At 54.7% G+C, this 27,011-nt stretch overlaps 2 protein-coding genes across 6 annotated transcripts; one reads left to right on the forward strand and one right to left on the reverse strand.

The window, feature by feature from the left end:
- The first annotated feature begins 5,465 nt into the window (after positions 1–5,465).
- Positions 5,466–11,047, forward strand: Mapk15 (mitogen-activated protein kinase 15). The gene is made up of 14 exons (XM_051159328.1): positions 5,466–5,600; positions 6,774–6,872; positions 6,991–7,020; positions 7,142–7,232; positions 7,747–7,877; positions 7,963–8,126; positions 8,292–8,431; positions 9,225–9,282; positions 9,731–9,868; positions 9,982–10,087; positions 10,160–10,352; positions 10,457–10,551; positions 10,627–10,755; positions 10,862–11,047. Exons 1-14 carry the CDS (start codon positions 5,532–5,534, stop codon positions 11,045–11,047), a joined length of 1,629 nt encoding a protein of 542 aa, XP_051015285.1. The 5' UTR covers positions 5,466–5,531.
- Positions 11,048–14,170: 3,123 nt separating this feature from the next.
- On the reverse strand, positions 14,171–26,940 carry Fam83h (family with sequence similarity 83 member H). Of its 5 annotated transcripts, none has more exons than XM_051159772.1 (5): positions 26,830–26,940; positions 18,649–19,110; positions 17,677–17,841; positions 17,481–17,605; positions 14,171–17,289 (listed from the first exon to the last, which is right to left on the reverse strand). In XM_051159772.1, the coding sequence occupies exons 2-5, from the start codon at positions 19,093–19,095 to the stop codon at positions 14,400–14,402; spliced, it is 3,627 nt and encodes a 1,208-aa protein (XP_051015729.1). In that variant the 5' UTR covers positions 19,096–19,110; positions 26,830–26,940; the 3' UTR covers positions 14,171–14,399. The 5 variants fall into 5 exon arrangements, with proteins under 5 accessions (XP_051015729.1, XP_051015724.1, XP_051015728.1 ...); XM_051159767.1 differs by lacking the exon at positions 26,830–26,940 and adding an exon at positions 25,389–26,371; XM_051159771.1 differs by lacking the exon at positions 26,830–26,940 and adding an exon at positions 24,633–24,866.
- Positions 26,941–27,011: the final 71 nt, after the last annotated feature.

Consider the following 27,011-nt stretch of genomic DNA (forward strand, 5'->3'; position numbering starts at 1 on the left):
ATGCCTGTTTGGTGTCAGCCTCTGCTATTGCTCTATCTAGTGCTGATCCCAATCTCTGCAAAAAATTCTGTGAAGGCTTCCCCAGGCCCTTGAAACATCTTAGTAAAGGGAATGGTTATCTTACCAGGTTCCTCCACCATGTCCCAAGCTCTTAAGGCGGCAGCACGACATTGTTCAATCATTGTATCATCATATTTGACTTGTTTTAAGTCAGCATATCGGCTTTCACCAAGCAATTTCTCTTTACTGACATTTATGTCCCTTCTCCTATTTTCTTTTAAAGATTCATTTGTTTTATTTATTGCATATGAGTGCTTTATCTGCAGAAGAGGGTATCAGATTACATTATAGATGGTTGTGAGCCACCATCTCGTTGCTGGGAATTGAACTCAGGACCTCTGGAAGAGCAGGCGGCGCTCTGAACCACTGAGCCATTTCTACAGCCCCCTTCTCCTATTTTCTTGTTCTATTCTCTCTGCCTCCCATCTGTGTCATGATAACCACTGCAGTTGTTACTTTGCTTCTAATACCACTGAAACAAAACTTTTCCAATCTTGGGGAACAAGTCTATGCAGTGTGGGCCAGTTGTTCAATATTTCTTTGATGAAAGTGGAATGTAGTCCGTACCTGACGAAAGAATTCTTAAAATGTTTTAAATCCAACATATCTATTGGACTCCATGCCATTTCATCATAACCCTCAGCTCCATTCTGAGCAGGCACGTGTCTTACAATAACTGGAAAAGCCGATGGTGATGGTGTGACTCTGGGGGGTTCCTCTATGGGAACATTTTTCTCCAAAGACCCTTTTGTTTCTCTGCTCTCCTGTTCTTGTAGTTTGTTTGTTTGTTTTTTGTTTGTTTGTTTTTACAGCCTCTCTGGCTTCCCATTTCTCTCTGCCCCCTTCCACACACTGGCACTCTGACCACCTGGCCCTTGGAGCAGGGTAGGGCAGCAATTGTGGGAAACACTCACTCTCAGTTACCAGGTTTTTCTCTTTTATCAAGCACACAATTTGTTTTCTATTTGCTGCAACCTCTACCTTCAGATTTTCTAGTTGTACTGCCAACTCTGCCATCTTTTCCAGAAGGATAGAATTTACTGACCCTTCTGGTTTTTGCATCTTATCAATCTGTCTTCCAATCTTTTAAAACATGTTATACAGTAAAAAGACCAAGGAAAAAACCAAAATATTCCATCTGGGTATAAGGCAGGAAAGGGCTTTGGAACAGCAGCTGTGATTTTGCCAACACCCTGAAAGAGCATTACTATCTCTTGAAAACCATTATCTTCCTCCACAACATTACAAGTTAAGTTACCCATGATGCCCAGAGCACGTTGGGCACCACTTGTAGGCTCAATTTTCTTAACAAATACATTTTATTACAAACTTATTAACCGAGAGCACCTCACTTATAACCCGACTAACCTCAACAATAGGAAAAGGAGATTAAAGAATACAATAATGAAACTGTAAGGATATCAGTTCTGAGGAACGATTCTCCAGGCGTAATCAAAAGAATTCTTTTGCTGGAACCTGGAGCAACTGGGTTCTGGACCCAGAACCTCCCAGAGCCCGGAGCCCCGAAGGCTTCCCTCAAGCAGTTCTCATTAGGAGCATCTTGAAGTGGAGCAATGAACAGCCAAAACTATCCAGTCTCCAAAGGCCCCACCTCTTGTTTTTGGCTCACATTTATACCTCCTCTCAGAATTTGTTCAAGGATGTTTTACAGCTGGCTAATAACCAATCTCCCCGACATGGTAGTTCAACTTCTAAGGTGATAAATATCACCTGCTCTCCCACAAGTCTTTTTCTCATCCCCTATTTGTGACCTAAACAAAAAACATGTTTATCTCTCCTTCAAGTAACTTTGGCAGGGGCACTGTGAGTCTTGCAAGTTTCAGGTTTCTGGAACTTGTAAGTTTTGTTTACTTCCTGAGCTTCAGGTACCTCCTTCTCCCTCCAAGAGAGAATCTTTCAATTCTGTGGAGTTTGCTACACAACAAAACTTGCTTATTTATTTATTTATTTTGGCTTTTCGAGACAGGGTTTTTCTGCATAGCCTTGACTATCATGGACTCTCTTTGTAGACCAGGCTGGCCTGGAACTCACAGAGTTCTGCCTGCCTCTGCCTCCCTGAGTGCTGGAATTACAGGCATGCATCACCCTGCCCAGCTCAAAAGCATTTCTAATGCTTTGCTGTTATTAGTTAGGCCCAGCTGTGTAGGTGTGGCAGATTAATTGATGCATTGTCACCTCAAAAAATGTATAAAAACAACTGGGTGTTGAGGTGTGATCCTATAATCTTAGTACCTGAAGGTAGTGGCAGGTGGATCAAGGAATTAAAGGCTAGCCTGGGCTACATAAGACCCTGACTCAAAAAAATGTGTAAGTAAAAATAAAATGATATTAAGTGTGGTTTGGCTAGGTATGCCCCATCTACTATAGGGCTGCCCACTTTTCTGAGACACACATACATACATACATACATACTGGGGTCATCCTGCTTGCCTGGCAGGATTATGCTCCTTTTGATGGGAGACTAGACCATAATGAGCAGTACCCTCAGTAACCTCAGACTCCAGCCTGGTCTACAAAGCTACTCCAGGACAGCCAAGGCTAACACAGAGTAACCCTGTCTGAAAAACAAACACACAAACAAACAAACAAACAAAAGTATGGTTAGAGCTAGGTTCAGTGGCACACACCTGTAATCCCAGCATTCAGAGGTAGGGGGAGCAGACATAGGTGGATCTCTGAGTTTGAGGCCAGCCTGGTCTACAAAGCAAGTCCAAGACAGCCAAGGATACACAGAGAAGCCCTGTCTTGAAAAACCAAAAAAACCAAACCAACCAAACAAACAAACAAACAAAAAAAAAAACCAAAACAAAAAAAAAAACCAGCCAGGCGTTGGTGGCACATAACTTTAATCTTAGCACTTGGGAGGCAGAGGCAGGTGGATCTCTGTAAGTTTGAGACCAACCTGGTCTACAAAGCAAGTCCAGGACAGCCAGGGCTACACAAAGAACCCGTCTCGAAAAACAAAACAAAACAAAAAACAAAAACCAACAACAACAGCAAAAGAAGTCTAGTTAGTACAGTGCTCATCTTTCAGTCATATCGGAAGGAGTACTCCTTAGCTAAATTCCACTTTTGTGTAATTATTTTTCCTAAGCATGTTTATCAGTCAATTCTTTTTAAGGTCAGCTTACTACTTCCAGCCTTTCCTTCATCACAACCACTTTAGCTACGGAATGCGCACGCTCTCTCTCTAGCCCCAATAGTGACATGTATAATCCCCAGGATGCAGGAGGAGCACAGTGTTCTTGCAGGGGTCAGAGTCTATGGCAGATATCCTAGCAATCGTGTGGTCAGACCTCACAGTGTCACAGATATGCATTCTGCTTTGGCCACTGGCTGCCACACGTCTGATGTCCACTGTCACTGTTGATGGCAGGTTTCCAATGAATCAAGGCAGGAAGGACAGGAAACTTTTTCTTTTTCTTTTTTCTTTTTTCTTTTCTTTTTTGGTTTTTCAAGACAGGGTTTCTCTGTGTAGCCTTGGCCATCCTGGACTCACTTTGTAGACCAGGCTGGCCTCGAACTCACAGTGATCCGCCTGCCTCTGCCTCCCGAGTGCTGGGATTAAAGGCGTGCACCACCATGCCCGGCTCAGGACAGGAAACATTTTTATGTTTTAAAATATTGTCCTTCGCCTGCAAGTATGTCTGTATGAGGGTGTCAGGATGCCCTGGATCTGGAATTATAGACAGTTGTAACTGAGCTGCCATGTCAGTGCTGGGAATTGAACCTGGACCCTGTGGAAGAGCAGCCGGTGCCACTGTTCTGTCTCTCCAGCCTCAAGAATCTCTTTTCAAAAGCTGTTGCCCAGGGTAATTTTTTTTTTTTTTCTGAGACAGGGTTTCTCTGTGTAACCTTGGCTGTCCTGGACTCGCTTTGTAGACCAGGCTGGCCTGGAACTCACAGTGGTCCACCTGCCTCTGCCTCCAGAGTGCTGGGGTTCTAGGCATGCGCCACCACTGCCTGGCTAGCACAGGGTAATTTAACTCCCCAATCCAGTAAAATAAATGATAATGATGATAGTTTCTTTGTAAGTTTGAGGTTTTTTCTAGCAATTCTACACTCACTGTATTTTACACAACTTTTGAACTACAACATATCTAAACCTTTCTAAAAATGTTGGTCCCTAGGCATGTTGGCAATCTGGCTGTGAGTGGGAGAGCTCAGACCTCTCCCAAGCGGCACTCGAGTCCAATACCTGCTGTGGTGTCACCTGGTCTCTCCAAGGTCTAAGAGCTCTAATATACACAAACTAACTCACACACAATTCCTGCCCTTATTCTATGTGTCACTCAGTCTTGGTGGGCCCTGCTTATGGGACCCTGAGTCATGCTGGAAACCGTCCTTCACTCTCAGCGACTGCAGTGGGCCAGGCCTCCCCAGAGCATCTGGTGGAAGGAGGAGAACGGCCCTCGAAGACTGGCAGGTGGGTGAAGCATTGGCATCACTCTCCCTGTGGCTTCTGGGGGCTCTGGTGTTACCTGGCTTCGGGCATGAGGTCTCAGGGTGTCCCCCAGTTTCCTTAAGGAAACTCAGGGACAGAAACCGCGGGGAGGGGGCGCATAATTGTCATCACCCATATTTTGTTTTGTTGGGGTGCTAGGGATGGCACTCTGGTCTTCGTGTGCATGCTAGGTTAAGTACTCTGCCACTGAGCCACACACCCTACATTTTAGGTCTCTCTCTCCAGTCAGCCCAGGCCTGTCACCCTTCCCACATCCTAGTAAAGGCTCCAGTGATCTGGATCCACTTCACTTCTGGGTAGTGTAGGGTGTGGTGTCCCCAGCCCAGCATAACCGCGACCATCTTCTTCCTCTTCTTCTTCTCCTTTTTTTTCTTTTAAAGATTTACGTAATTTTATTTATTTATTTTAAACCACAACCTTCTTGCCACTTGTAACCTTTTACCTTTCTCCTCAGTGGTCTCAGTGTTTTGGTCCTCTGGTTGGCTCATGCCTTTGGTCTCCATCCAACTCCCTTATAAGGCAGGCCTGGAGCCTCAAACGCGCTGGGCTCACTCCACTTGGCGCCTTCCCCAGTCACCTGCTCTAAGAGTCCTCTTCCACCAGGGTCCAGGGCGCCCTCCGACTTTTCATCCATGGTTGCATCCAACAGAATTGCTCCTGAGATAGCCAGGCTCTGAATCCCCGACGCTCAGCACCCCCTTGCACATAAGACGTGCACAACTCATGGGCTGGCAGTGCTGCGATGCCGCTGTGCCTGGCACGCTCGGGGATAGCCTCCTCAACCCCACCTCCCACCCGCCCCGCCCCGCGTGCAACACTGGCCAGGGGACCCAAGCGGAAAGGTAGGGTTGGCTGCCGACCCCGCCCATTGGCGCAGGCGCATGGGAGGAGCATCGCGGCTGTCGGTTCCCAAGTCAACGGATCAACAGGTCCTGTTCCAAGGAAAGAGTCGGTGGCCCCCAAGAGCCAGCTGTGTGCTGCTGCTATGTGTGCTGCGGAGGTGGACCGTAACGTAGCCCAGAGATACCTGATCAAGCGGAGGCTTGGGAAGGGGGTGAGCGCGGGGACGCTCCGTCATCTGAGGGGGCACTGAAGTTATCTGGTCAGCCCCCTTAAGATCTAATTAACTGAACGCTGGCTCCTGGGCTCGTGTCCTGCCTTCTCCGAGGCTCCTGTACCCTTGTTTCCATAAGGAAACCAGGTAGCACTCAGGGACTTTGCCCTGGAAGACAGGTGACTGCCAGAGTCCCCAGGTGGCAGGAGAAGTGACACGGGTGTTTCACCACATCTCCTACCTTTCTGGGTTGCCATAGGTTGTTCTAAGGAAGCCTGGCCCATTCCAGTTACCGAGAGTGACAGGCTGCTCCCAGGCTGCTCCAGGAGCACATAAGCCAGGCTCAGGTCTGTCTAAGTGGGCATATTGAATGAGAACAGGAACTGTGTGTGAGCCCAGGTGTATTTGCGATTATAATTGGGTCTGAGCATATGGGGTTATATGAGTGATGTGTGTGTGTGTGTGTGTGTGTGTGTGTGTGTGTATTCTTCGTATGGTAGAGGGCAACAAGCAAACAGCAATCACAAAGGCTCTGAAACAAAGACCTGTTGGCGGTTGGAGATGGGCTTCGCTGTGTGGAAGGGATCTGGGGGAATTAAAGACTTTGACTCTTACTTGATGAGCTCCAGGCTGTTTGTAACATTTTACAAAGCTCATCCTGTTTACTCTGGGGAAGTTCTGTGCTGGTAATGGGGTGGGAGTGGCAGAGAGTAGGTAGCCAATCTATGAGAGGCTCCGGCCAGTGTGCCCCATAGTTAGCAGGGACTGTAGCCGCCAGGTCCCGGACACATTCTGAAGGTTAAGGCTATAGAATTTGCTAAGCAGGTGGGATGGAGTTGTGGAGAAAGAGAGTCAGAATGTGTGGGGAGCTGGAGGGGTTAAAGGTCACTCTGAAGACAGCAGGCTTCATCCAGGCCCTGCCCAGGAGTGCTCAATTGTGGCTTCAGGTTCCCGTAGGGACCTCTCCAGTTCTCACCCCTTTCCCCACTCCAGAAAATTCTGCAGTTAGTTGTAGGATCTGCCACTCCGGGTCTTGTCACACTCTACCCCTCCCGGAATCCACAGTTGGATAGGGCAGCCTGGCTGCATGGAATATGACTCTGTGTAATAGAGTGCCTGCGCCCTGCCCCCCCACACCCCCCTCCCATGTTCAGCCAGCTGTGTGTTCCCCAGGCCTATGGCATTGTGTGGAAGGCAGTGGATCGGAGGACTGGTGAGGTAGTGGCCATCAAGAAAATCTTTGATGCCTTTAGGGACCAGACAGATGCTCAGGTAAGTGAGAAGTGGGGGAAGTGTGGGGAGGCTCGGGGGTTGTGGGGGGAAAAGGGGGCTCAGCAGGTTTCCTGGCATTGCTGGGTCAGCCCTGCTGGGTGTTTTTTGTTTCTTACAGAGAACCTTCCGTGAAGTCATGCTTCTCCAGGTAAGTGGTCCAGGGCCATGCCTACCACATACATCCTTTCCCCCGGGAGCAGGTCCCCACAGACAAGGGAGAAGTTGGCCCTAGTGGTCCAATCCACAGCAGCAGCAGCCTGTCTTCCCAGGAGTTTGGGGACCATCCCAACATCATCCGCCTGCTTGATGTGATCCCAGCAGAGAGTGACAGAGATATTTACCTGGTGTTTGAATCTATGGGTGAGTGACACCTCGGGCCGGTCCCCAGCCCCACTTAGGCAGACTGGTTCCCTCCTTATGTCCCTCTGCTGCCTGGCTTCCGCTGTGTCTGTCACTCCCATCTCTCCCCTGCACCTGAGCACAAAGCTGGTGGACTGACGTTCAAAGCCTTGAGGTGAGCCTCCCCTATCCCCCTCTCTGCTTACTCTACCCGCTCTGACCTGGTGGTGAACACCCTTCCCCTCCTGCACAGAATTCCTGCCTTGCCCTCATTTGCTGTGTTCTCCCTCCCCCCTCTGCCCCCCCACCCCCCACTCAGTTTGTAAGCCAAGAACAACATGAGATGGAAATAAGTCCATAGCCCATCATGGTTCTACTGACAGTGAAGACAGGCTCAAACGGCTGGGTAGCCAGGCAGAGAGAGCCCAGGAGGGACTGTGAGGGCTGATGCAGGCTCAGAGTGGAACAGACCCGCGCACTCTTCACCCTCCAGACTGACCTGCGTAACCCTTCCCCGGCTCCTGCCCCTTCCCAGACACCGACCTGAATGCAGTCATCCAAAAGGGCAGGCTGCTGGAGGATATCCACAAGCGATGCATCTTCTACCAGCTCCTGAGGGCCACCAAGTTTATCCACTCAGGGAGTGTCATCCACCGAGACCAGAAGGTTGGGTCCATGCTGTGCCCACACAGTTCCCTGGCTTCCCTGTGCACCAAGCTCACTGGGTCTCAAGTCTATCTCTTCCCCCCAGCCAGCCAACGTTCTACTGGATGCTGCCTGCCGGGTGAAACTCTGTGACTTTGGCCTGGCGCGCTCTCTGAGTGACCTCCCTGAGGGGCCCGAGGGTCAGGCCCTGACAGAGTATGTGGCCACACGCTGGTACCGAGCTCCAGAGGTGCTTCTATCCTCCCGATGGTAACAGCTGAATGCCCAACCTACCTTCTCCCTTCGGGTCCCACAGGGCAGCCTGTATCCTGGCCCTGCGTGGGCCCACCTCTGAGTATTTGCCGCCCTATCCCTTCACTCCTTCCTATTCTGCCTCTGTGCTCGCTCCCTTGCACCTGCCCCTTCCTGCCCCAGGTATACCCCCGGAGTGGACATGTGGAGCCTGGGCTGTATACTGGGAGAGATGCTTCGAGGGCAGCCACTGTTTCCCGGCACATCTACTTTCCATCAGCTGCAGCTGATCCTGGAGACCATCCCGTTGCCCTCCATGGAGGGTGAGCACGTGCACTAAGAGGTCCCAACCTCAGCAGCCTGTCCCTAGATAGCATAGCGAGAGACGGGCGTGGTGGCACATGCCTTTAATCCCAGCACTTGGGAGGCAGAGGCAGGCAGATCACTGTGAGTTCGAGGCCAGCCCAGTCTACAAAGCGACTCCAGGACAGCTAAGGATACACAGAAAAACCCTGTCTTGAAAAACCTAAAAAAAAAAAAAAAAAAAAAAAAATAGGATAGTGAGAGTCAGAGGGCACAGCTGTGGAGACTGGGTATTGTGCATAGAAGGGAGTCATTTGCTACAGGATGACTGAGTGAAAGAGCCTCTGGGATGGGGGATCCAGAGAGCAGCCGCTCGGGGGGTGGCTGGTGCAGAGAGGCAGGCTTGACCACAGGGACAGAGAGGGTACCAGGAAGCGTGCGGCTGATTGTGCAGAGGGTCAGGAAGTGAAGGGTCCGTGTTGGCTGCTGAGAGCCTTAGGAGGAGCATGGCAAGAAGGGGACACCTTCAAGGTCCAGCAGGATGTCCCTGTTCTCTCAACAAGTTCCTGCTTTTGGGGACAGAAGCAAAGGGAGGTGTGACCCCAGCATCTTCTATGTGCACGTGTTGAGAGTGTGCATCTTCTGGTTGGAGCATGGCTGTGGGCACTCATGGCCTCATACAAGGCAAATGGCTGGCTTTTGGGGGGTCTGAGCTCCAGATCACAGGCTTTCTGAGAGGCTATAAGGGATGGTCGTCCCGCCCTCCGCAGCCTGCCTTGCTCATATCTCCTCCTTTCACCCACCCACCCACAGAACTCCAGGGCCTTGGCTCAGACTACAGTACTTTGATTCTGCGGAACCTCGGGTTCAGGTGAGTGGAACACTTAGGTGTGGTGGAGGGGTGGCAGGTCGCAGGAGGGGGCTGCCGCCATCTTGCAGCTGGCACAGGAGCCAGTTTGTACCAGTGCAGAACAGAACTCTGCTTTCAGCCCCAGCCTCTTAAAGCTTAGTTATGAAGGAGGGGGAGAGGCAAAATACAAGAGACTGACAAGGAAAAGAAAAAAGGAAAAAAAAAAAAAAAAAAAAAAAAAAAAAAAAAAAAAGACCCATCTCCCAGAAATGAGAACACCCGCAGCCTTAGAAAAAGGAGGAGTGCCCCCGCTGAGCGAGGAGAAGGGTGTTGGGATGGAGAGGCGACCACCTCGGGAAGAAGGCTCGAGGAGTGGGGTTTACACAAGCAGAAAAGCAGAGGTCAAGCCACGCACAGAAGCTTCTGCGGGTGGGGCCCTAGAAAGGAGACGACAGGCGGCTGCCCGCAGGCCACGGCAGACGCTGGACGCCCTCCTGCCGCCAGACACTCCCCCAGAAGCCCTGGACCTCCTCAAGCAACTCCTGGCGTTTGATCCCGACAAGCGGCTTAGTGCAGAGCAGGCGCTGCAACACCCCTACGTGCAGAGGTGAAGTACAAAGAAGGCTGACCTCGAGCGAAGGGCAAGGGTAGGAGCTTGCTCTCCTGCAACTTGGGTTCCATCACTCCTGCATCCATTTTTTTTTTTTCCTGGCCCGGTAGATTCCATTGCCCAGACCGCGAGTGGACACGGGGATCCGACGTGCGGCTCCCGGTGCACGAAGGAGACCAACTCTCTGCACCGGAGTATCGCAACCGCCTGTATCAGGTACGGGCTCCCTCGAAGCCTCCTACTGCAACGACTGTCCGGCCCCCTCTGAGTGCCCCTCCTATCCCACAGATGATTCTGGAGCGGAGGGGAAAGGGCCGCAGCCCTCGAGAAGAAGGCCCGCGGGGTGCGGCCTCACGGACAGAGCTCAGGGTTTCCCCGGCCCGTGCGCAGTCGCTCAAGCCCGGAGCCCTCCCCCAGGTCCCGGCGGAGATGCTTGCGCGGAAGCGCGGACCCAGACCTGGTCATAACCCGGAGCACGTGGGTGAGCCTTGCCTGCCTCCTACGCACCCCTGTCCCCTTCTGTGTAGGGCCACCAAGATGTGCAGCGGGGACCTAACTGCTGGGGTTGCTCTTACGACCCCACAGAAGTTCCCAAGCAGAACTCAGACCCCCTGCTCCAACTTCCGCAGCCAGGAAGGGGGGAAAGGCCCGCAGGGGCCACTGCGGAGCCACCCTCAAGGGTAAGTAGAGGTTGAGTGGGCATGGAAGAGCTTCTTGCACTACTTTTTCGTGACCCTGTGGCATACCCCTTCCAGGTGAAGCCAAACATTAGGGTAGTGGTGCCCTCCCTGACTTCACAGGCCGCGGCTCAGGCGGCCAATCAGGCTCTGATCCGCAGTAATCCGGCCCGGGGCGGTGGGCCGAGGGCGGCCTGCGCACGAAGGGTGAGCCCGGCCCCGGTCCTTCCCAGCTTCCTCCAGTGCGGTTCGTACCCCTCAGAATCTTTCTCCATTCTTCTCCCTTCTGAACAAGACCCTCGCCTGCGTGCAGGTCCCTTCCCGCCTGCCCCGGGAGGCCCCGGAACCCCGACCCGGCCGAAGGATGTTTGGCACCTCGGCCTCGCAGGGGGCCCAGGGCGCAGCCAGAGCTGCGCTTGGCGGCTACTCCCAGGCCTACGGGACCGTGTGCCGCTCCGCGCTGGGCCATCTGCCCGTGCTCCAAGGACCGCGTGCTTGAGCCGCCCACCCGCCTCCTTGCGGCAACCCGGCGCCATTCCGCAGCCCCCAGGGCGTTCGAGTTCCAGGAGGATTCTCTGAGCCCCTCTCCCCTAAGGGGGAGTAGGTGGAGGTTTCCACTCCACCCCGCCCACCAACAATTTCTTCTAATAAAGTATTTTCCCCAGCTCAGCTAAGACATCTTTTTACCTACTACCATCCGAAGACTCCCTTCCTAGGTCCCAAACCTTTCCCGAAGCCCACTCTCCCGAGTGTTCCACACCCGAATCCTGTGCTGGGCACAAAATTGAATAACCATGTCTGCTCTCTCAGAAGCTTCTGCCCACACAGCCTAGTCCTGTGGGACAAAGATTGTGGATCCATTCCCCACCCAGATGCAGGGTACCAACGACTGCCTGAGACCCGAGTAGCAAAGAGGAGAGAGAATGGGCCTGCACGTGTCTTGGGCCAAGACTCTTGCTGCCTTTTGTCAGTGACTGCCGCCTGTATTCTAACCACAGTGACCGATTCCTGGCTTGTCTTCAGGAGGCCAGGAAGAAGACACCTTTAAGATCTTGTGGGGGCATTACTGTGCAAAGGGCTTCGTGTGAGTTCAGACCAGACTTGTGTAGAGGCTCGAGCACTCCGCACATCTTCTGAAGGTCATTCTCCGCCCCCCCCCCCCCAAGCCAGGGGAGCTGTTTGAACTGCTGGCCACAGTAAAGCAAATGGCAGAAGGGACCAGGCGTGGGTAGGGGAAGCTGGGCAGAGTTGGAGCCTGCATGACAGTAGTACTGGGTGCAATGAGGCAGATTCAGAAATCAAATACCTGGGTATGGGAGAGAGTGGATATGATTCCAACATGGCAGGGAGCCAGTCAGAACTGGGGCCAAGAGGGCTGTCCCCTGCGCTGGCTGACTGCCAGAGGGGTCAGTGCATGGTTTTAAGAGTCTGAGGCATAGCTCCAAGTTTCTGACAAACAGAACAAAGGAGTCTGTGAGGGCAAACAGTGGAAACCTGTGTTGCCTACAACGCCAAAACTGGCTATCAGGGCAGGAAGGGTTCAGGTGGGACAGAAACTGCAAGATAAAGGTTGAGGGGTGTCTGCTGGGCTTGGAGACTGGGTTTGTATAGGGTTGGCAGGTATGGGAGAGGTGTTTGTACAGGCACCGAGGGCTAACAGCTCCACACAGGACTAGTGGTTTTCCGAAAAAGGAAATCAGGAAGGCCACAGGGTTAACAGCTGGTATATATTGGATGGTCACACCTATTTGGGGACATGCTGGCACGAGATAATTTGTGTGTGTGTAGGATCTCACTGTGTAGCCCTGGCTAGTCTGGAACTTGCTGTTCCAGGAGGCCCCAGAACTTAGAGTGAAGATCACCTCTGCCTCCCACACTGGGCTGTTGGGAGCCTGTGTGTGGTGTTTATTGTTAGTGTCAGAATGCAAGAGACTGTGCTTTAGTGGATGTCCTTCTTAGGAAGGCATGGAGGGTGCAGTCAAGGGGTTCAGAGGGCCCCAGGAAGGACTACCAGCCTCCACTTTTCCACCGCAGAGCTCAACAGGTCTGAGCCTGAGCAGTGACGCACAGGATACCACACCATGCGCCCTAAGACAAGCTAAGCAAGAAGCATGCCAAGACTAGGAAACACTGCGGCTCATCTGGTTCCCAGGGGACCGTGTGTACCTGGCCCAGGAACTTGGGGAGTTTTGACAGTGGAATGTTACAGTGCAAATCGGGTCACTGCCCAAGTCCCAGTACTCTCCCTTCTCCAGCTGCTGGAGTCAGATCTTAGTGGCTTTGTTCTCATATGTCTTTGCCCCTCTGGGATTTCATATAACTGTGAGTGTGTATGCATGATTCACACATATGTATAAACTATTTGGAAAGACTAGTAGATAGCAGAAACCTATTTCTCAGTGCCGTGTTGTGTGTGTGTGTGTGTTGGAGGAGGCTCTCTGTATGCATTTGGAGTCATCCAAATCAAAATCCTTAGAGGTAAGATAAAAGTGCCCAGTTTGGGGGGCTGGAAAGATGGCTCAGGGGTTAAGAGCACCGGCTGCTCTTCCAAAGGCTTTTGAGTTCAATTCCCAGCAACCATTCAGTGGCTCACAACCATTTAAAATGAGACCTGGTGCCCTCTTCTGGCATGCAGGTGTACATGAGGCAAAACACTGTATACATAATAAACAAAACTTAAAAAAAAAAAAGGTGCCTAGTGAGATGGTGCACTCCTTTAATCCTAGCACTTGGGATCTCCACAGAGGCAGGTGGATCACTATGAATTCGAGGCCAGCCTGATCTACAAACTAAGAACAGCCAAGACTACACAGAGAAACCCTGTCTTGAAAAAAAAAAAACCTAATAATAATAATACATAAAATAACCAGGGACCTTGGACAGATTATTTTTGGGGGGTTGGTGGCAAATAGGAAAGGACCAAGACTAGGAGGGGATGGTCTACTGTCCCCTAGGGTGGCTGGGGCTCAGGCTGTACTATATCTCATCTTCTGCCTTTTGCTGAGGACAAATACAGCCTCTTCCCAGACTTTGGCTTAGGAACTTACTGAGGTTTGGAACTTACTGAAGTTTGGGGTCACAGAAAGTCTGTCCAGGCCGCTTTATTGTACCGCAAATACAATTTGCTCTCCATTCCTCTTCAAGTGCTACCCAGGGACTTCCTGGAGAGGGCAGATGTGGCTTGAGGAGCCCCAGGAGGTACCTGGCAACTACTGTCCAGTGGCCTACCCTAGCCAGCATCCCTTTCCTTTAAACTGCCTGAGGCCAGCCCTGCCATCCCTATAGCAAGAGGGCAGAAGCCAAGAAAGTGCTAGGAGGCAGTGAGGAGACAGAGTGAGAGCAGGAAAGGTGAGTTCCAGAGAGAGAGAGAGAGAGAGAGAGATGTAGGTGAGAGGATGGAGGAAGCTGTCACCAGAGGGAGGCAGTGGACCCACGAGGCTGTGAGATACATACCCTGAGAAAAAGTCCTGAGATAAAAGGCCCTAACTAGGCGACTGAGGCATAAAGTGATAGAGTTCTTGAAAAGTTGAAGAATATGGCAGAGAGATGGATCCCTGAGGTGAATTAAGACCCAATGTGGACCTGAGCCCAGGAGATGGTAAAGGCCGAGGTGAGAGAGGCAACGAGGAAAGTGCACCAGGAGGAGGGGCTGAGGCTCTTAGTGAGGAAAAGCCAAGAGTGAGAGGCAGTGCAGCTGCCAGGAGAATTCAAGTGGAGCTCAGTTTAGGTGGTTGTCAGCAAGGTTCCAAACTGCTTTGACAGCAGCCTGGCGGCCACCACTCCATCAGTACCAGACGGGTACTGTGGGTGCGGTATGGCAGTGATACAGAGTCCTGGCCTCTGAGACCAGGTCATTTTTTGCTTTTGAATGTACCCAGGATCTTGGGAACAAATTTGCCCATTTTGCTGTCTCTCGTGTCCTCGTCTGCCAAGTTGTCTCCTGTTCCAGTACTGCCAGCGTCGTCCTTTTTGCAGAAGACTTCAAAGCGACTGTAGACGCGCTTCTCTTTGCGCATGCTTTCCATGCGGCGCAGGAGCCGGTCTCTCTCCTCTGCACTGGCAGGCAGTGTGCGGCTGAGCCGGCCTTGTGTCCCGAAGCTGTCTGAGCGGAAGATGGCTGAACACTTGTCCTTGTCAGACATGTCTGGGGCCAAGTCTCCTGCAGGTGTTGGGCGACCTAGTTCAGGACTGCTATGGGTTGGACCTGGAGCGGGGACTCCGCGGTGCTTCTGGCCGTGGGCACTGATTTGCTCCAGAATGGCCTTCGTGTCATCTCGCAGGTTGCTGCTGTACAGGGCATTGGCAGTAGCTGAAGTTAGGCGCACCCTTGAGCCTCTTTCCTCCGCAGCAGCCTCTGTGCTGTCACCCCGACCCAGCGAAGGTCTCCGGGGATTCTCAGGCTGCCCATTTTCCTGAGGAGCTGGGAAGCTGCCTTCATCCTCCCCACGCCGCTCACTCTTGGGGCTCAGCAGCTGCCTAAGGCGGAGGGAGCCCTTGCGCAGGACTTCCATGGGGCCGCCAGCCACCTCCTCTGTAGGGCCAGTCTTCGAAGACTCCCCAGCAAAGGTGAGACTACCTCTGCGCTCAGGCACGGGAGGCACTGGGCTGCCCCTGCGCTCGGGCACTGGGGGTACTGGGCTGCTCCTGCGGTCTGGGTAGGGTGAGGTGGGACTCCCCTTCTGCTCAGTCAATCCTGTGGTTGGGCTACCCCTCCGATTGGGAAATCCAGATGTGGGGCTTCCTTTGCGCTCAGGGTAGGCTGAGGTGGGGCTCCCCTTGCGCTCAGGATAGGCTGGGGTGGGGCTCCCCTTGCACTCAGGGTAGGCTGGGGTGGGGCTCCCCTTGCGCTCAGGGTAGGCTGGAGTGGGGCTCCCCTTACGCTCAGGGTGGGCTGGAGTGGGGCTCCCCTTGCGCTCAGAATAAGGCAGCTGGTGCATTCTGGACCCTTCTGGCGGAGGGCTATCTCGACCTTGTGGAGACAAGGAGCGGCCCTGGGCAGAGAGGAAGCGCGATGGCAGGCGGTCTGTGCTACCCAGCGTGTCGAGCAGCTGCGCAGCAGTAAGAGAAGCAGCCCCTGGGTGTCGCTCTGCCTCCTGGTGCAACTGCTGTGCGAAGGAGTCGCGCAGGTCAAGCAAGCAACTCTCAAGGCTGCGGCGCTCAGTTCCAGCTCCTCCTGGTGCTACAATCTCCTCCCGACAGGCCTGGGACACTACAGCCTTGCTGTGGCTAGAGGCAATGATGGGACCCCCTGCACCGCCAGGGTCCCGGGCAGGGCCCTTGTATTTCTCTAGTAGCTCAGCCACTTTGGCCGAAGCACTGGAACGTACAGTCTCTCCGCCTGGACCCAACGTTTCACTGACTGTTTGCTCTTTGTGTAGCAGCTGTACTTTTTCAGTGGTGGCTGCTGTAGTCCCACCAGCACCCTCGGCCTGTGATGCAAAGATAAGTGATGAGCGCAACCTAGAGCTGCGCTGGATGAGCGGGTTCAAGCGTGAGCGGAAGGAGTCCTGCTTAACTAGACTTGTCTCTTCTAGGCCCTCTCGTTCAGAGCTGTCGCCACCCCCGCTTCCTGAGCCTGGCTTTGGTCCCTTGGCTGGAAAAACAGGGCTGCGGAATGTGGAAGGGAGCAGGTCCCGGCCTCCCGGAGCTAGCACGTCATCTTCATAGGCCTCAGCGTCCATCGGCAGGCCCTCTTCTCCGCCATCACCGTGGCAGCCGCTCAGGTAGGAAGCAAGGCGCCAGTTACGCAGTCCAGCCCGGCCCTCGGGCCCACCCCTGCGTTCAGGCTCGGCCTCTGAAGTGGTGTCTGGGCCTTGCCTCAAGGCTGCTTGGCATGGAAAACGCTGGCCCAGGTTGGGACGGGAGGCCCCACTGGGCTCCAGACCACGGGGGCTGGGTCCAAAGGCGGGATCAGACCCATGGCGTACCTCCCGAGAGGCGCTGGATGGCACATATTCCAGCCGCTGGTGTACATCAGCACCAAGTTCTGGGAAGCGGGGCCCAGCACCTAGTGCAAAGTCGTCAGGGTCCGCAAAGCCAGGCCGGCCTCCACGAAGCTTCTCAAAGAGGCCCTGAGGGCGCGCAGGGGCAAACTGTGGGTCCCACTGGTAATGCTGCTGGTAGAGCTGGTCACGTTGGAAGTGGCTGGTCTGGAAACGGAAGTCATCACCATGGCTGAGGAATGTCTGTCGGGACACCTGCCGCGCTGCGGCAAAGTTCTCCACTGCTCCAGTTCCATCGGCTGCTGTGTAGCTGTGCCGCTTGAAGGCATCCATTTCCAGGTGCCGTGCCTGGAAGAAGCCCCGGGGGCCTCCGAGCTCTCCAATGGGCCCAGCCTCAACTGGACGAGTCAGTGACCGGAGCCCTGTGTGGGGCTCCAATGCACCCCCAGGCATCCGCTGCAGCTCCTCACGGCGGAAGGCCGATAGGAAATGGCGGTCTGGGTCTAAGAAAGAGGGGAAGCCCAGGCCTTCCTCCCGGGGTGGTTGGAATAGGAGGTGTGCCCGTTTGGGGAAAGAAAAAGGTGTTGGCGCTCCAAACCCGGGGACGCCCACCAGTGGCCCAGCCCCAGAGTACGGAGCAAGCGCATAGGCATCCATGCGAGCTAGAGCCCCAGCTGAGGGCACCAGGGGCTCTGACTGTGCAAAAAGGATGCGGAACTCCTCGTCGAAGCTGGAAACCAACTCTCCCTGGAACACATGAGCCAGGCTGCGGTGGATTTTCTCGAAGGACCACATGAAGCTGTGGGCAGGATAGTGGGAGTCAGGGAGGGGAAGTAGGGCCGCAAAGGCCAAAATAATCGGGAAATGGGGATCTATAAGGATTTGGGCTGGTGGGCTGTGGCAAAGAGCGGTTTATGAGAAAGGAAGTAGGACCATCGGAGGAGGGCTCCTTGGGGAGGACCAGGGCTGAGGGAAACCCATTGGGCATACCTATAACTCCCACTCATCACTACAGCACAGTCCACCAGCAAGAACTTCTCCTTCAGGTGGCCCTTGAAAGACTTCCCGGTGCGGCAGTAATAGGTAGGACCTGCCACTGTGCGCACGCGCAGGAACTGGAAGAGAGGGGGAGTCAGGTCTTCACCAAAAGTATTTTCCCCTCCACTCCCCTGGCTTGGTCACTCACGTCCACATGGTGCAGGTTGACCCGACACTTGTCGGCCATGTCTAGGAAGTGCTGAGCATTCATTTCGTCCAGGAGAATGTAGACTGGGACACGCCTTGCAGCTGCCTCTAGCACTTCACTGAGCAGATCCACATCAGTGAACATGTCCATCACCACAGCTACCACCTGGGAGGTGGGTATCAGGTCAGTGGAGAGGGAAAAGGCCCTGTCACTCTACCCATCTCTGGCCACGCTTCCACCCACAAGCACTAGTGACCATTAGAGTGGCCATGAATGGGAGGATGGTAGAAGGGACCCAAAGCAATTGACACTTGGCAATCCGAAAGGGAGCCTGGAGCAGGGGCAGAGCCTATACTTTTAGGGTGCTTTGTTCAGAGGCAGGGTAGCTGCAGCCCCGGCCCTGTGTGTTCAGATCCTAAGTTGTCAGGGGAGGCATCAGAACCTCTCGGGCTTGATGGGGGGTTGTCATTTCCTGGGACAGGTACAGAAGCTGTGTCTTTACTATCTGGCTGTGCTACCTCACCCTAATCTGCCTGGGTTTTGTGATGTTACTGTTTTCTAATATTGGGCTGGACTGTTACTATGTAGTTCAGGCTGGCCTTAATCTCCCTGAATGCTAGAATTACTGGTATGGGCCAGTCTTCCTGATTTAATACTGCTTCTAACCACTTGGAGGGGGCGGGGGTTGGTGGGGGGCTGCTTTGAGCTGCGCAAGGTCTGCAGAGACATGTTTGTCAAAGGCCCCCAGCTTCTGGGTCCTGGCCATGATCTCAGACAAGTACATGTATGCAGAGCCTACTAACCAAGTCCCAGGCGACAACAGACAAACTCTACCCTCCTGCTGAGGTCTGTGGGCCGGCCCTGGCATCCCTAGCACCAGCAATGCTCTTGTATCTCCCACACTCTCCTGTTCATGCTTCGAGGTACAGCTTAGGCTGCCCTTCGCCATCCATCAATCCCATGACAATGCACCTGCTGGGCAGAGCGGATCATCCTCCGAGCTTCATCTTTGATGCTGGGGCTGTCGGGTGGTGGTGGCTGTACCAGTGTGGTGACCTCTGTGCCTTGGAAGCCAAACGTCAGGGGCCAGCCCAGGTCCAGCTCAGGCACCGCCTGGTCCGAGTTCACTGGCCAGTAGGTGCCTGAGGAACCATCCATGTCCACATCAGGAGGGCTGCCTTCGGGGGGTTCGCGGGCCACATATTGTGGGGGCTGCAGGTGGCGGCTCACGTGTTCCAGCTCCTCGGGGCACAGGAAGTCAGGTGCCCCCTCAGATGCCAAGAAGCGGTTGTAGGCTTCTGGCCCACCCTCAGTCAGTGCATCCACCGCCAGGCGGTAGTATTCTTTGTAGTGAGGAGGCAGGTACCCAGGTGCCAATGGGTTGTCCCCCTGTGAGCTGCTCTGGGAGCGACGGGCCATGTTGGGGCCAGGGGCCTGGAGGGGCAGGAAGATGCATTAACTAGGGGCAGTAGAACCTACTTACCTTACTCTGTAAGTAGACACACACAGTTGATGGAGTTGCTAGGTCTTGGGTTTAGCTTATGCCTGGGAGATCTACCAAGATAGGCTCAGAAACAGCATTACAGACCATAGCATGCCCCTAGCGGGGAGACAGGGGCCGCTGGCACTCACCTAAGTGCCCTTTCTGGGGCTGAAAATTTTGTTTTCCTTTTTGAGACAGGGTTTCTCTGTGTAGCCTTGGCTGTCCTGGACTTACTTGGTAGACCAGGCAGGCCTTGAATTCATAGCAATTCACCTGCCTCTGCTTCCCGAGTGCTGGGATTTAAGGCGTGTGCCACCATGCCCGGCAGAGACCTTGTTTTCATCCGGGTCTCAGGGACTGAGAATGTTTAGCCCATCCCAGATAGATAAGGGGTCCCACCACCCCTCCTTCGGGGTCAACACACTCTATTTACTTTGTGGATCCCTCTTCCTCTAAAAACAAGTTAAGACACAAAATCGGAGCTGGGAGGCAAGTGGGTCTCTGTGGGTTTGAGGCTAGCCTGGTCTACAGCCAGGGCTGTTACACAAAGAGAAACCCTATCTTGAAAAACTTTTCTCAAAAAGTAAGTAAGTAAATAAATAAATAAATAAATAAATAAATAGAAAGATACAAATTCAGTCCAGTAAAGAGATTATTCCCTCTTTTTTCAAGAGGTTAGTCTTGTTCGCCTCTTGGCACTGTCTCCACCGCCTGAAGATCCTGAGTAGTGCTCTGGCCTGTTACCTTCACCGTATGGGGATGGAAGGGGTGGCAAGACACTGTATCTGGCCCAAGGTTAGTGCAGTGGAGACTGACTCATCCAGGGGTGATGGCCTTAAACCCCACCCACACCTCTTCCCTTAGTCCACACCTGTATCTTCCCACAGTCCCGTCACTGTTCTCTCTGTCCTAACTCCTCAACTTTCGATCTCTCTGAAGACTCATCCTTTGCTAACTGTTCCACCTCAGCTAAAAACCTCCCTGGGCAACAAGACTCTCCCTGTAGGGTCTCTATACCCTCCCAGACTCACCCATCCCGATGGCAATAGAGATTATTTCCAAGACCCTGGGCCCTCTCCCCATCACACTAAGAACGAAGGCAGAGTCTTTGCTGCACGTCTTGTCCCGGGTTCTCTGCCAGGGCCCTATGGTGGCTGTTGGTTTTGGTCTCTAGTGGCCTGGGGAAGGGGTAGCAAAAGCTTGTGCTTGAAGAAGGCATTAGAAATGACAACCAAATGCCTGGAAACCTGCTGACCTCTGGCCTGGAAGCTGCCTTAAGGCAGGCACACCCCATACCCTACTGCTCCTCGGGCTTGAAATGGCTTGGGACTCTTGCCCAGCCTAGCACACACGTTCCCACACGTTACTCTACACTAGGAAAGCATTTCTACCCAGGAAGGGCCTTGAGGAGTGGGCCAGTGATGGCTGCTCTGTTATTAGGGGACACTTGCCCAGTGATGTTGGGGGTCAAGACCCTGCTGCGTATGACCAAGGGAACAATAGTGTCTGTCATCCCTAGGGGCATGGTGTGACACATTAGCAAGTCCAAATGTGACAAGAGTTTGGAGGTGGGGACACTCCTAGGTCTACTTAAGAGTGCTCTGACTTCCCTTTGGGGGCACTTCCCTGACTTTGGGCAGTTGTTTTTCCCTCTTGTCTGCAGTGTGAGGTGTGTGGCACACTGCTCTGGGGAGATCAAGGCAGACCACCTGGGGTAAGCATGCTGGCTTGTCTGCTTAGACATATTGCACTCGGCCTTAGTAGGCAGCATGCCCACACTACCACACTCACCCTGAGGGGGTGCTTGCTGATATAAGGAAGGCTGAGAAATGATACTGTCCAGCCTCTGAACATCTGGTGAGGAACCATAAGAGATACTATTGGTTGGGAAGGGACCCTAGTCCTGAGTGGCCCAGGTGGGACCTGGCCTCACAGCAGTCACACACAACCTCAAATGCCCATCCATATGCTCTTTCACTCTTTCGGGTAGTGACCACTCCTAACAGCCGGCTCACTGACATCTACCTATCCAAGAGGGGCTCAGCTTAAGGAAGGGGCCGATCCCACCCAACCAATGACTCAGCAGGAATTTTCTGCGCTGACCTCCGACCTGAAGCCACTCTCCAGGCCCTTCGCCACTAACAGCACAAGAAAATGACCCCTTCCTCTCCGACCTGGCAGGAAGTAGTGTTCTTCTGTCTGGATAGGGTATCCTATCGGGAGGGCCTTAGGCTACTACACAAAGAGGGTGGCTGTGACCAAGTAGCAACGGAGTGGTAGAGGACCAGGAGAAGCTGGGAGGTGGGATTCGGCTCAAAGACCGGAAGTCGATGAACTTAGTTATACTGCTGGCGGGTTAGGCACTGCAAGGCCCAAGGGTGTTACTGTACCCCAGAAAGCTAGCCGCTACCCAGACCAGGTGTCTTATCTGCCAATCCAGTTCAGGGATGTGGGATCAAGAGTTAGAAGAGCCCAGTTTTTCCTGCCCTCCACACAGGGATCCAGCCCTGGACACCCCAGTTCATGGCGGCTCGGGGAAGAGTCTCCGGGAAAGGTACGGGTCATGCCCCGACAACATCTAGGCCGCGATAGCGAGTCGCACCCTTTTTTTTTTCTGCCTCCCACTTGCCAGCGTGTCTCTGGAAAACCCCTCACCCAGTACCCCGAAGCGCTCAGTCTCCCTGTCTCCGACCCAGCCCCACGTACGCGCTCACTGCACCGCCCGGCCCAGGTCCTGAGGCCAGACCCAGGTGCTTCCGCGCACAGGCCCGGAGTCTCCGCGCCATGTGCCCGGCCCGCTCCGGGGAGGGAGGCCTACCTGGCCAGGTGAGTGGGGTTTCGGCACAGGGGCAGCAGGAGCCCACCGCCGCCCAGAGGCCTCGCGGTCCGGTCCGTCCGACAGCCACTCCCCGCCGCGGCCCGCCCGCCCGTTCGGCCTGATTCACGCGCCCCGCCCCCGCCCCGCCCGCGCTCTGCCTCCTGCCTGCCCGGGCAGCACCTGGGCGGGGCGGCCCCACCCCGACGCGCCCGCATTCCTGTGCCCTCCATGGCCCGGACCCCAGCCGCAACCCCGGGTCCCCAGTGTGGTCTCGCAGGCGCCCCCAGCCCATACCCCAACCTCGACCCCCGAGCGCTCTGACGGCGCCTCAGAGCTACGCCCCAGACCCTGGCCAGCGTCACTCCGGACTGCTAGAGCCTCTTCTTTTCAGAACCCAGAAGCCAGTAGAAACCCATTTGCGAACCGATCGCTCGAAGCCCCTACTGCCGACCCCTGACCCTCGCCCCGGAAGTCGGGGTGACTAGGAAGTTCCGGCTTAGTCGCTAGGAAACTGGCCAGCCCGACGCGAGGGGCGGAGCTTCTGGGCACACTGTTGCGGTTGGCAGGTGAGGCAGGTGCGGTGGCAGACGCGGGCCTGGGCACCTAGCTCGCTCAGGTGACCGCCCTACCTCACTCACACACACCACTGGCTTCCCCAACTCACTCCCCGCAGTCTCCGCACATGAAACCGACAACATAGGAACTCCCCAGGCCTCTCCACCCATACCTCCAACCACATAAGGGATCCTGCATACACACCTGGACCCGTGGGACCCCTCGGGCACAAGGGAATCTCGGATGACCCATAAGCAGGAGCCTCCCCTCTCTCCCCGCCCCCGCCACGCAGAATCCCACAACCAAGCCCCATTCTCCATGGCACATAGAGGATTATGCTCTAAACTGCCCCAACAGTGGTCCTGGCACCCACTGATCCTGCCTTTGTGCACACCCACTGAAGCCACAGGGGACCTGTCTTAACACACATACACTAGAGAGTCTCTGCACCCAGGATGCTACAAGGACCGGGACCCTCTACAGACAGGGAGCCTCATGCACATATCAACCCCCACACATCCCCAGTACACCTAAGGACTTAGTTCATCCTAGGTCCCTATCTGCCCAGTCCTCCCACCCGCACCCCGACTTAGGCTCTGCCTGAATTTGGGTCCTATCCCTATCTACCACTCTTCCTGCCCCAAATTCCGAGTGCTTGACACCTGCCCGAACACTTTCCCTAAGCCAGCCTTCAGTCGCTTTCTGGTCCTATTTTCAGGATAACATTTCATTACCTCCGTTCCCGAATGCTTTATGGTACCCTGTGGCCCTGGTGAGGTGGGAACCAGTAATTGCACTACCTGGTTTTCCTATTCATTGGCCCCGTGAGGGGTTCTAGGACACTGGAAGACCCTAACCCAGGCTGGAGTGGAAAGAAAACTCTTCCTAGGGCAATGAATGGGGGGAAGGGGGAGGAAGAGAGGAGGCAACTTTGCATACTAGGGAGAAGGGCATTGCCACCAGAACCAGACAGCAGACTTCTCCAAGGCCAGGAAGAGGGTGAGGAAGGGTTGTGTTCAGTAGACCCCAGGTCGAGGGCAGTTAAAGGCACGTCTGCAGAATTCGGGCTGCTCCGCGGGTAGCCCAGTGATTTAGAGACTGGTGCCAGAATTCCAGCAGGATTCCAGTGGATTCCATCAGGATGGCCTGAGGACAGGCACACAAGCATAAAGGGAGACGTCCTCCTGCTAGACGTCCTTGCTCAAGCTACTGGGCACACAGATAACCAGGGGCAGGCAGGTGGACCAAGGAGCTGGCTGAGGAATGTGCTGCAGGTCCATGCTCCTGCCATGTGTCCATCCAGGGCAGTATATCCACTGCCTTGTCCTCTGCGCCCCTGAATGTACCTGCCCTGGACTTTTCCTTCCCACCCCCAGGAGAATGAGCAGTAAGAAGGGGGGGCCCAAAGCTGCACCGGGGAAGTCGCAGGCACCCCTCCCTGCATCCAAGCTTCGATCTGCTGCTGGTGAGTGCACCCTCTGACCTCCAGGGCACTGCCCCAACACTGACCATGAGACCGCTAGGTGCACAGGAGAATCTCTTTCCAAGTAGTTCTCAAGGGATCTTTCCATTGGGCTTGAGTATGATCGATTTGATAGTTCAAAGCTCAGACATCCACTGCAGCGGGGACCTCTAGAGCTGGGGTGGGGTGTGGACACAGTGCTCAGAAGGGCACCATGTTAGAGCCCCTGGAGGCAGTAGAGGGGTCAGGAGGAGATCGGAGGGGCAGACAGCTTAAAAACAACATTGATGCAGGGCGTTGGAGGCACATGCCTTTAATCCCAGCGCTTGGGAAGCAGAGGCAAGTGGATCTCTGAGTTCGAGGTCAGCCTAATCTAGAGTGAGTTCCAGGACAGAGAGAGACCCTGTGGTGAAACAACAACTAAACAGTATTGGAAAAGAGTGGGCCTTGAATCTGAGTTGGGACTCTTCATGCCAACGGGTTGTCCAATCATTGTTCCCCAATCCTGCCTCACGCTTCCCCCTTCAGACCATCTTGCCATAGCATAGCACTTCAGGATGAAAGGTCACAACCAGCCTGGGCTAGCTCCTGCCGAGGGTCAGAAAAGGGACTGCCCCCACCCCCGCCCGCCTGCCTACCCTTTTGCAGCCTTGATCACTCGTCTGCTCTGAGTCCCATTCATTCTGCCACGGCTGTGAGCATCTTCCAGGCTGTGTCCTGGGCTCTGCACCCAAGCTTGCCTGGAGTCTGTGCTTGCTGCACAGGTATCCAGCCAGACCCAGATGCAGCCCTGCATCTTAGACCAGACAGCGCCAGATTCCCCGGAGCTGGCAGGTGGTGGTGACTCCACACCACGCTGGGGTGAGATCCTAGTTACCCAAAATAGCCCCAGCTGCGTCTGAGGCCAGTCTTCCTCCTGGAATGAGGATAATGGGCCCCAGCACTGCGTGCTGCCTCTGTGATTTCAAGCCCTGGGCACCATGCCGCGGTAAACAGGGGGCAGGGCAGGTGGACCGGATGAGAAGTTGTCCAGGACGCTTGGGGTGGAGACTGTTCTTCCACTCTGTTGCTGCACCCAGCCCTCACCCCATACCTTACTATGCATTCTGCCCTACACAGCTCTTGTAGTTTCTAATTCTAACACCTCCATCCCCAAACAAGTTCCCTCCCACAATGGCCTCTGTCTGCCAAGTACTGTGTGGTCTGGGCAGGCTTGCTGTCCTTGGTCTGGGCAACATTCTGTATAATGGGCACCAGCCCTTCTTGGTATACAGGCCCACAGAGGTTCTGTAGCCAACCTGGCCTCCCAGCCTTCACACATTTGTAAGATGCTTGGATGTCCACTGTACCATCAGAATGCCCAAGCCCCTGCCCAATACCCCTCTAGGCCTTACCTGGCCTTGGGTTTGCAGTGCCTCGAGGCCCTCACTCCGGAGCTGCTCCAGGGCCACAGCCAGCTGCAGCCCTTCCATGTGCACCCAGGCCTGCTCTTCCTGTAGCTGCTGCAGCCACAGCTGCTCCTCCTGCAGCTGCTGCAGCCACAGCTGCTCCTCCTGCCACAGCTGCATCTGCAGCTGGACCTGCCGCCTCCGGTCCTCCAGCAGGAGCTGCTCCTGGGCTAGGCACAGCTGGACTTCGTGGAGTCTCAGCAATTCTGGGCCCAGGGCTGGCATGGGGGCCCCGGCTCCACAGCCCTCCATGTGCTCAGGGGCCAGCACCAGCTCGGATTCCAAAGCAGTGTCCTGAACTGGCCTCCAGGCTGCCTGTGGCTGCTCTGGCCTGGTGGCCCTGGAGTGTCCCTGAGGAGCCAGCTGAGTGCTGGTCACGTGCTCTGTCAGAGCCACCCCCACCTTGTCCTGAGGGCCCCCTGTGTTGGGGGGCGGGGGCTCAGCCTCAGGGCCCTGCTGCCCAGCTGCCCGATGGGTCCTGCCCACCCTCTTGCCTCGGGGCTTTCGAGCTCGACCTCGTTTCCCAGACATGGCCCTGGATCCAGTGCCTCTTTCACCAGATGTCTGCTCCCCAAGGGCCTGGCTCATCAACTGGCTTTGTTGGAGAGCTCAGAGGACATCCCAGAGGCCACAGTAGGTTGCTTGCTCTCTCAGCCAGGTTCAGCCCTCCGCTCCTGCTGTCCCAAGTGGCTGCGCTGCCCCTTGGCTGTTGTCCGCACCACAGCAGCAGAGCTCAGGGCCCTGGCTCTGCCCGTAGGCTCCACAGGCCCCACTCTGTGGCACTGGGCCACACCAGGGAGTTTATAGGGACTTTGGCGGCACAGTGGCTCACCCTAACCGAGGAGGCTGACTAACGTGCTGACACAGGGTGCGGGACTTTACAGGCCACAAAGCTTCACTGGCCAGACTGGGAGGGAGACTGAGAAACTGGGGGCGGCTCTCAGTAGCTAGACTGCCGCTTGAAGACGTGCCTGGTCCTGCCTGGGCGTCACCAAAACCCCCCACCCTTCACTCCACCTTCAGTCGCGGGAAACTCAAACTGGCCACAGAGCCATGAGCTGCATCTCAAATGTACCAGCCCTAACTGCCCAGACCCTCACTGGCCATAGACCATCCCAACCCAGCTGGCCACTGGAACCCCAAGCCTACCCAGATGAAGCTGGGCAGGAGCTTGCCAAAGACAAAGAGCCACTGTAGCCCCAGCATGAAGCACTTGGGCCACACTGTGGGCTGGTGAAGACATTGAGCCTTCAAAAGCTTAGATAAAGAAGAGTCTAGCTTATCTCCCGGGGTGGGGTGTGGGACCTGACTATACTGTCATGATTGGGAGTCCACCACCACCCCCTTTAAATGAAAGCAAGTCCCAAGGGACCCTTCCATGGCCCACCTGTTAGTCCCAGGGGTGGATCTGGGAGGGTCCAGAACCAACGTCTCATCTGAGCCTTCCTTCCCAGGCCTCCTGTTTTGAGGCAGTGCTCCAGGTGACATCCTCCCCAGTGGTTCCCCGGCCCCAGCCCGCTGACTCACACCCACGCCCAGGGCCTCATCCCAGCCAGCTCGGCTTCACTG

Source organism: Acomys russatus, chromosome 17 (assembly GCF_903995435.1).
Source record: "Acomys russatus chromosome 17, mAcoRus1.1, whole genome shotgun sequence".
Classification (NCBI taxonomy): Eukaryota; Metazoa; Chordata; class Mammalia; order Rodentia; family Muridae; genus Acomys; species Acomys russatus.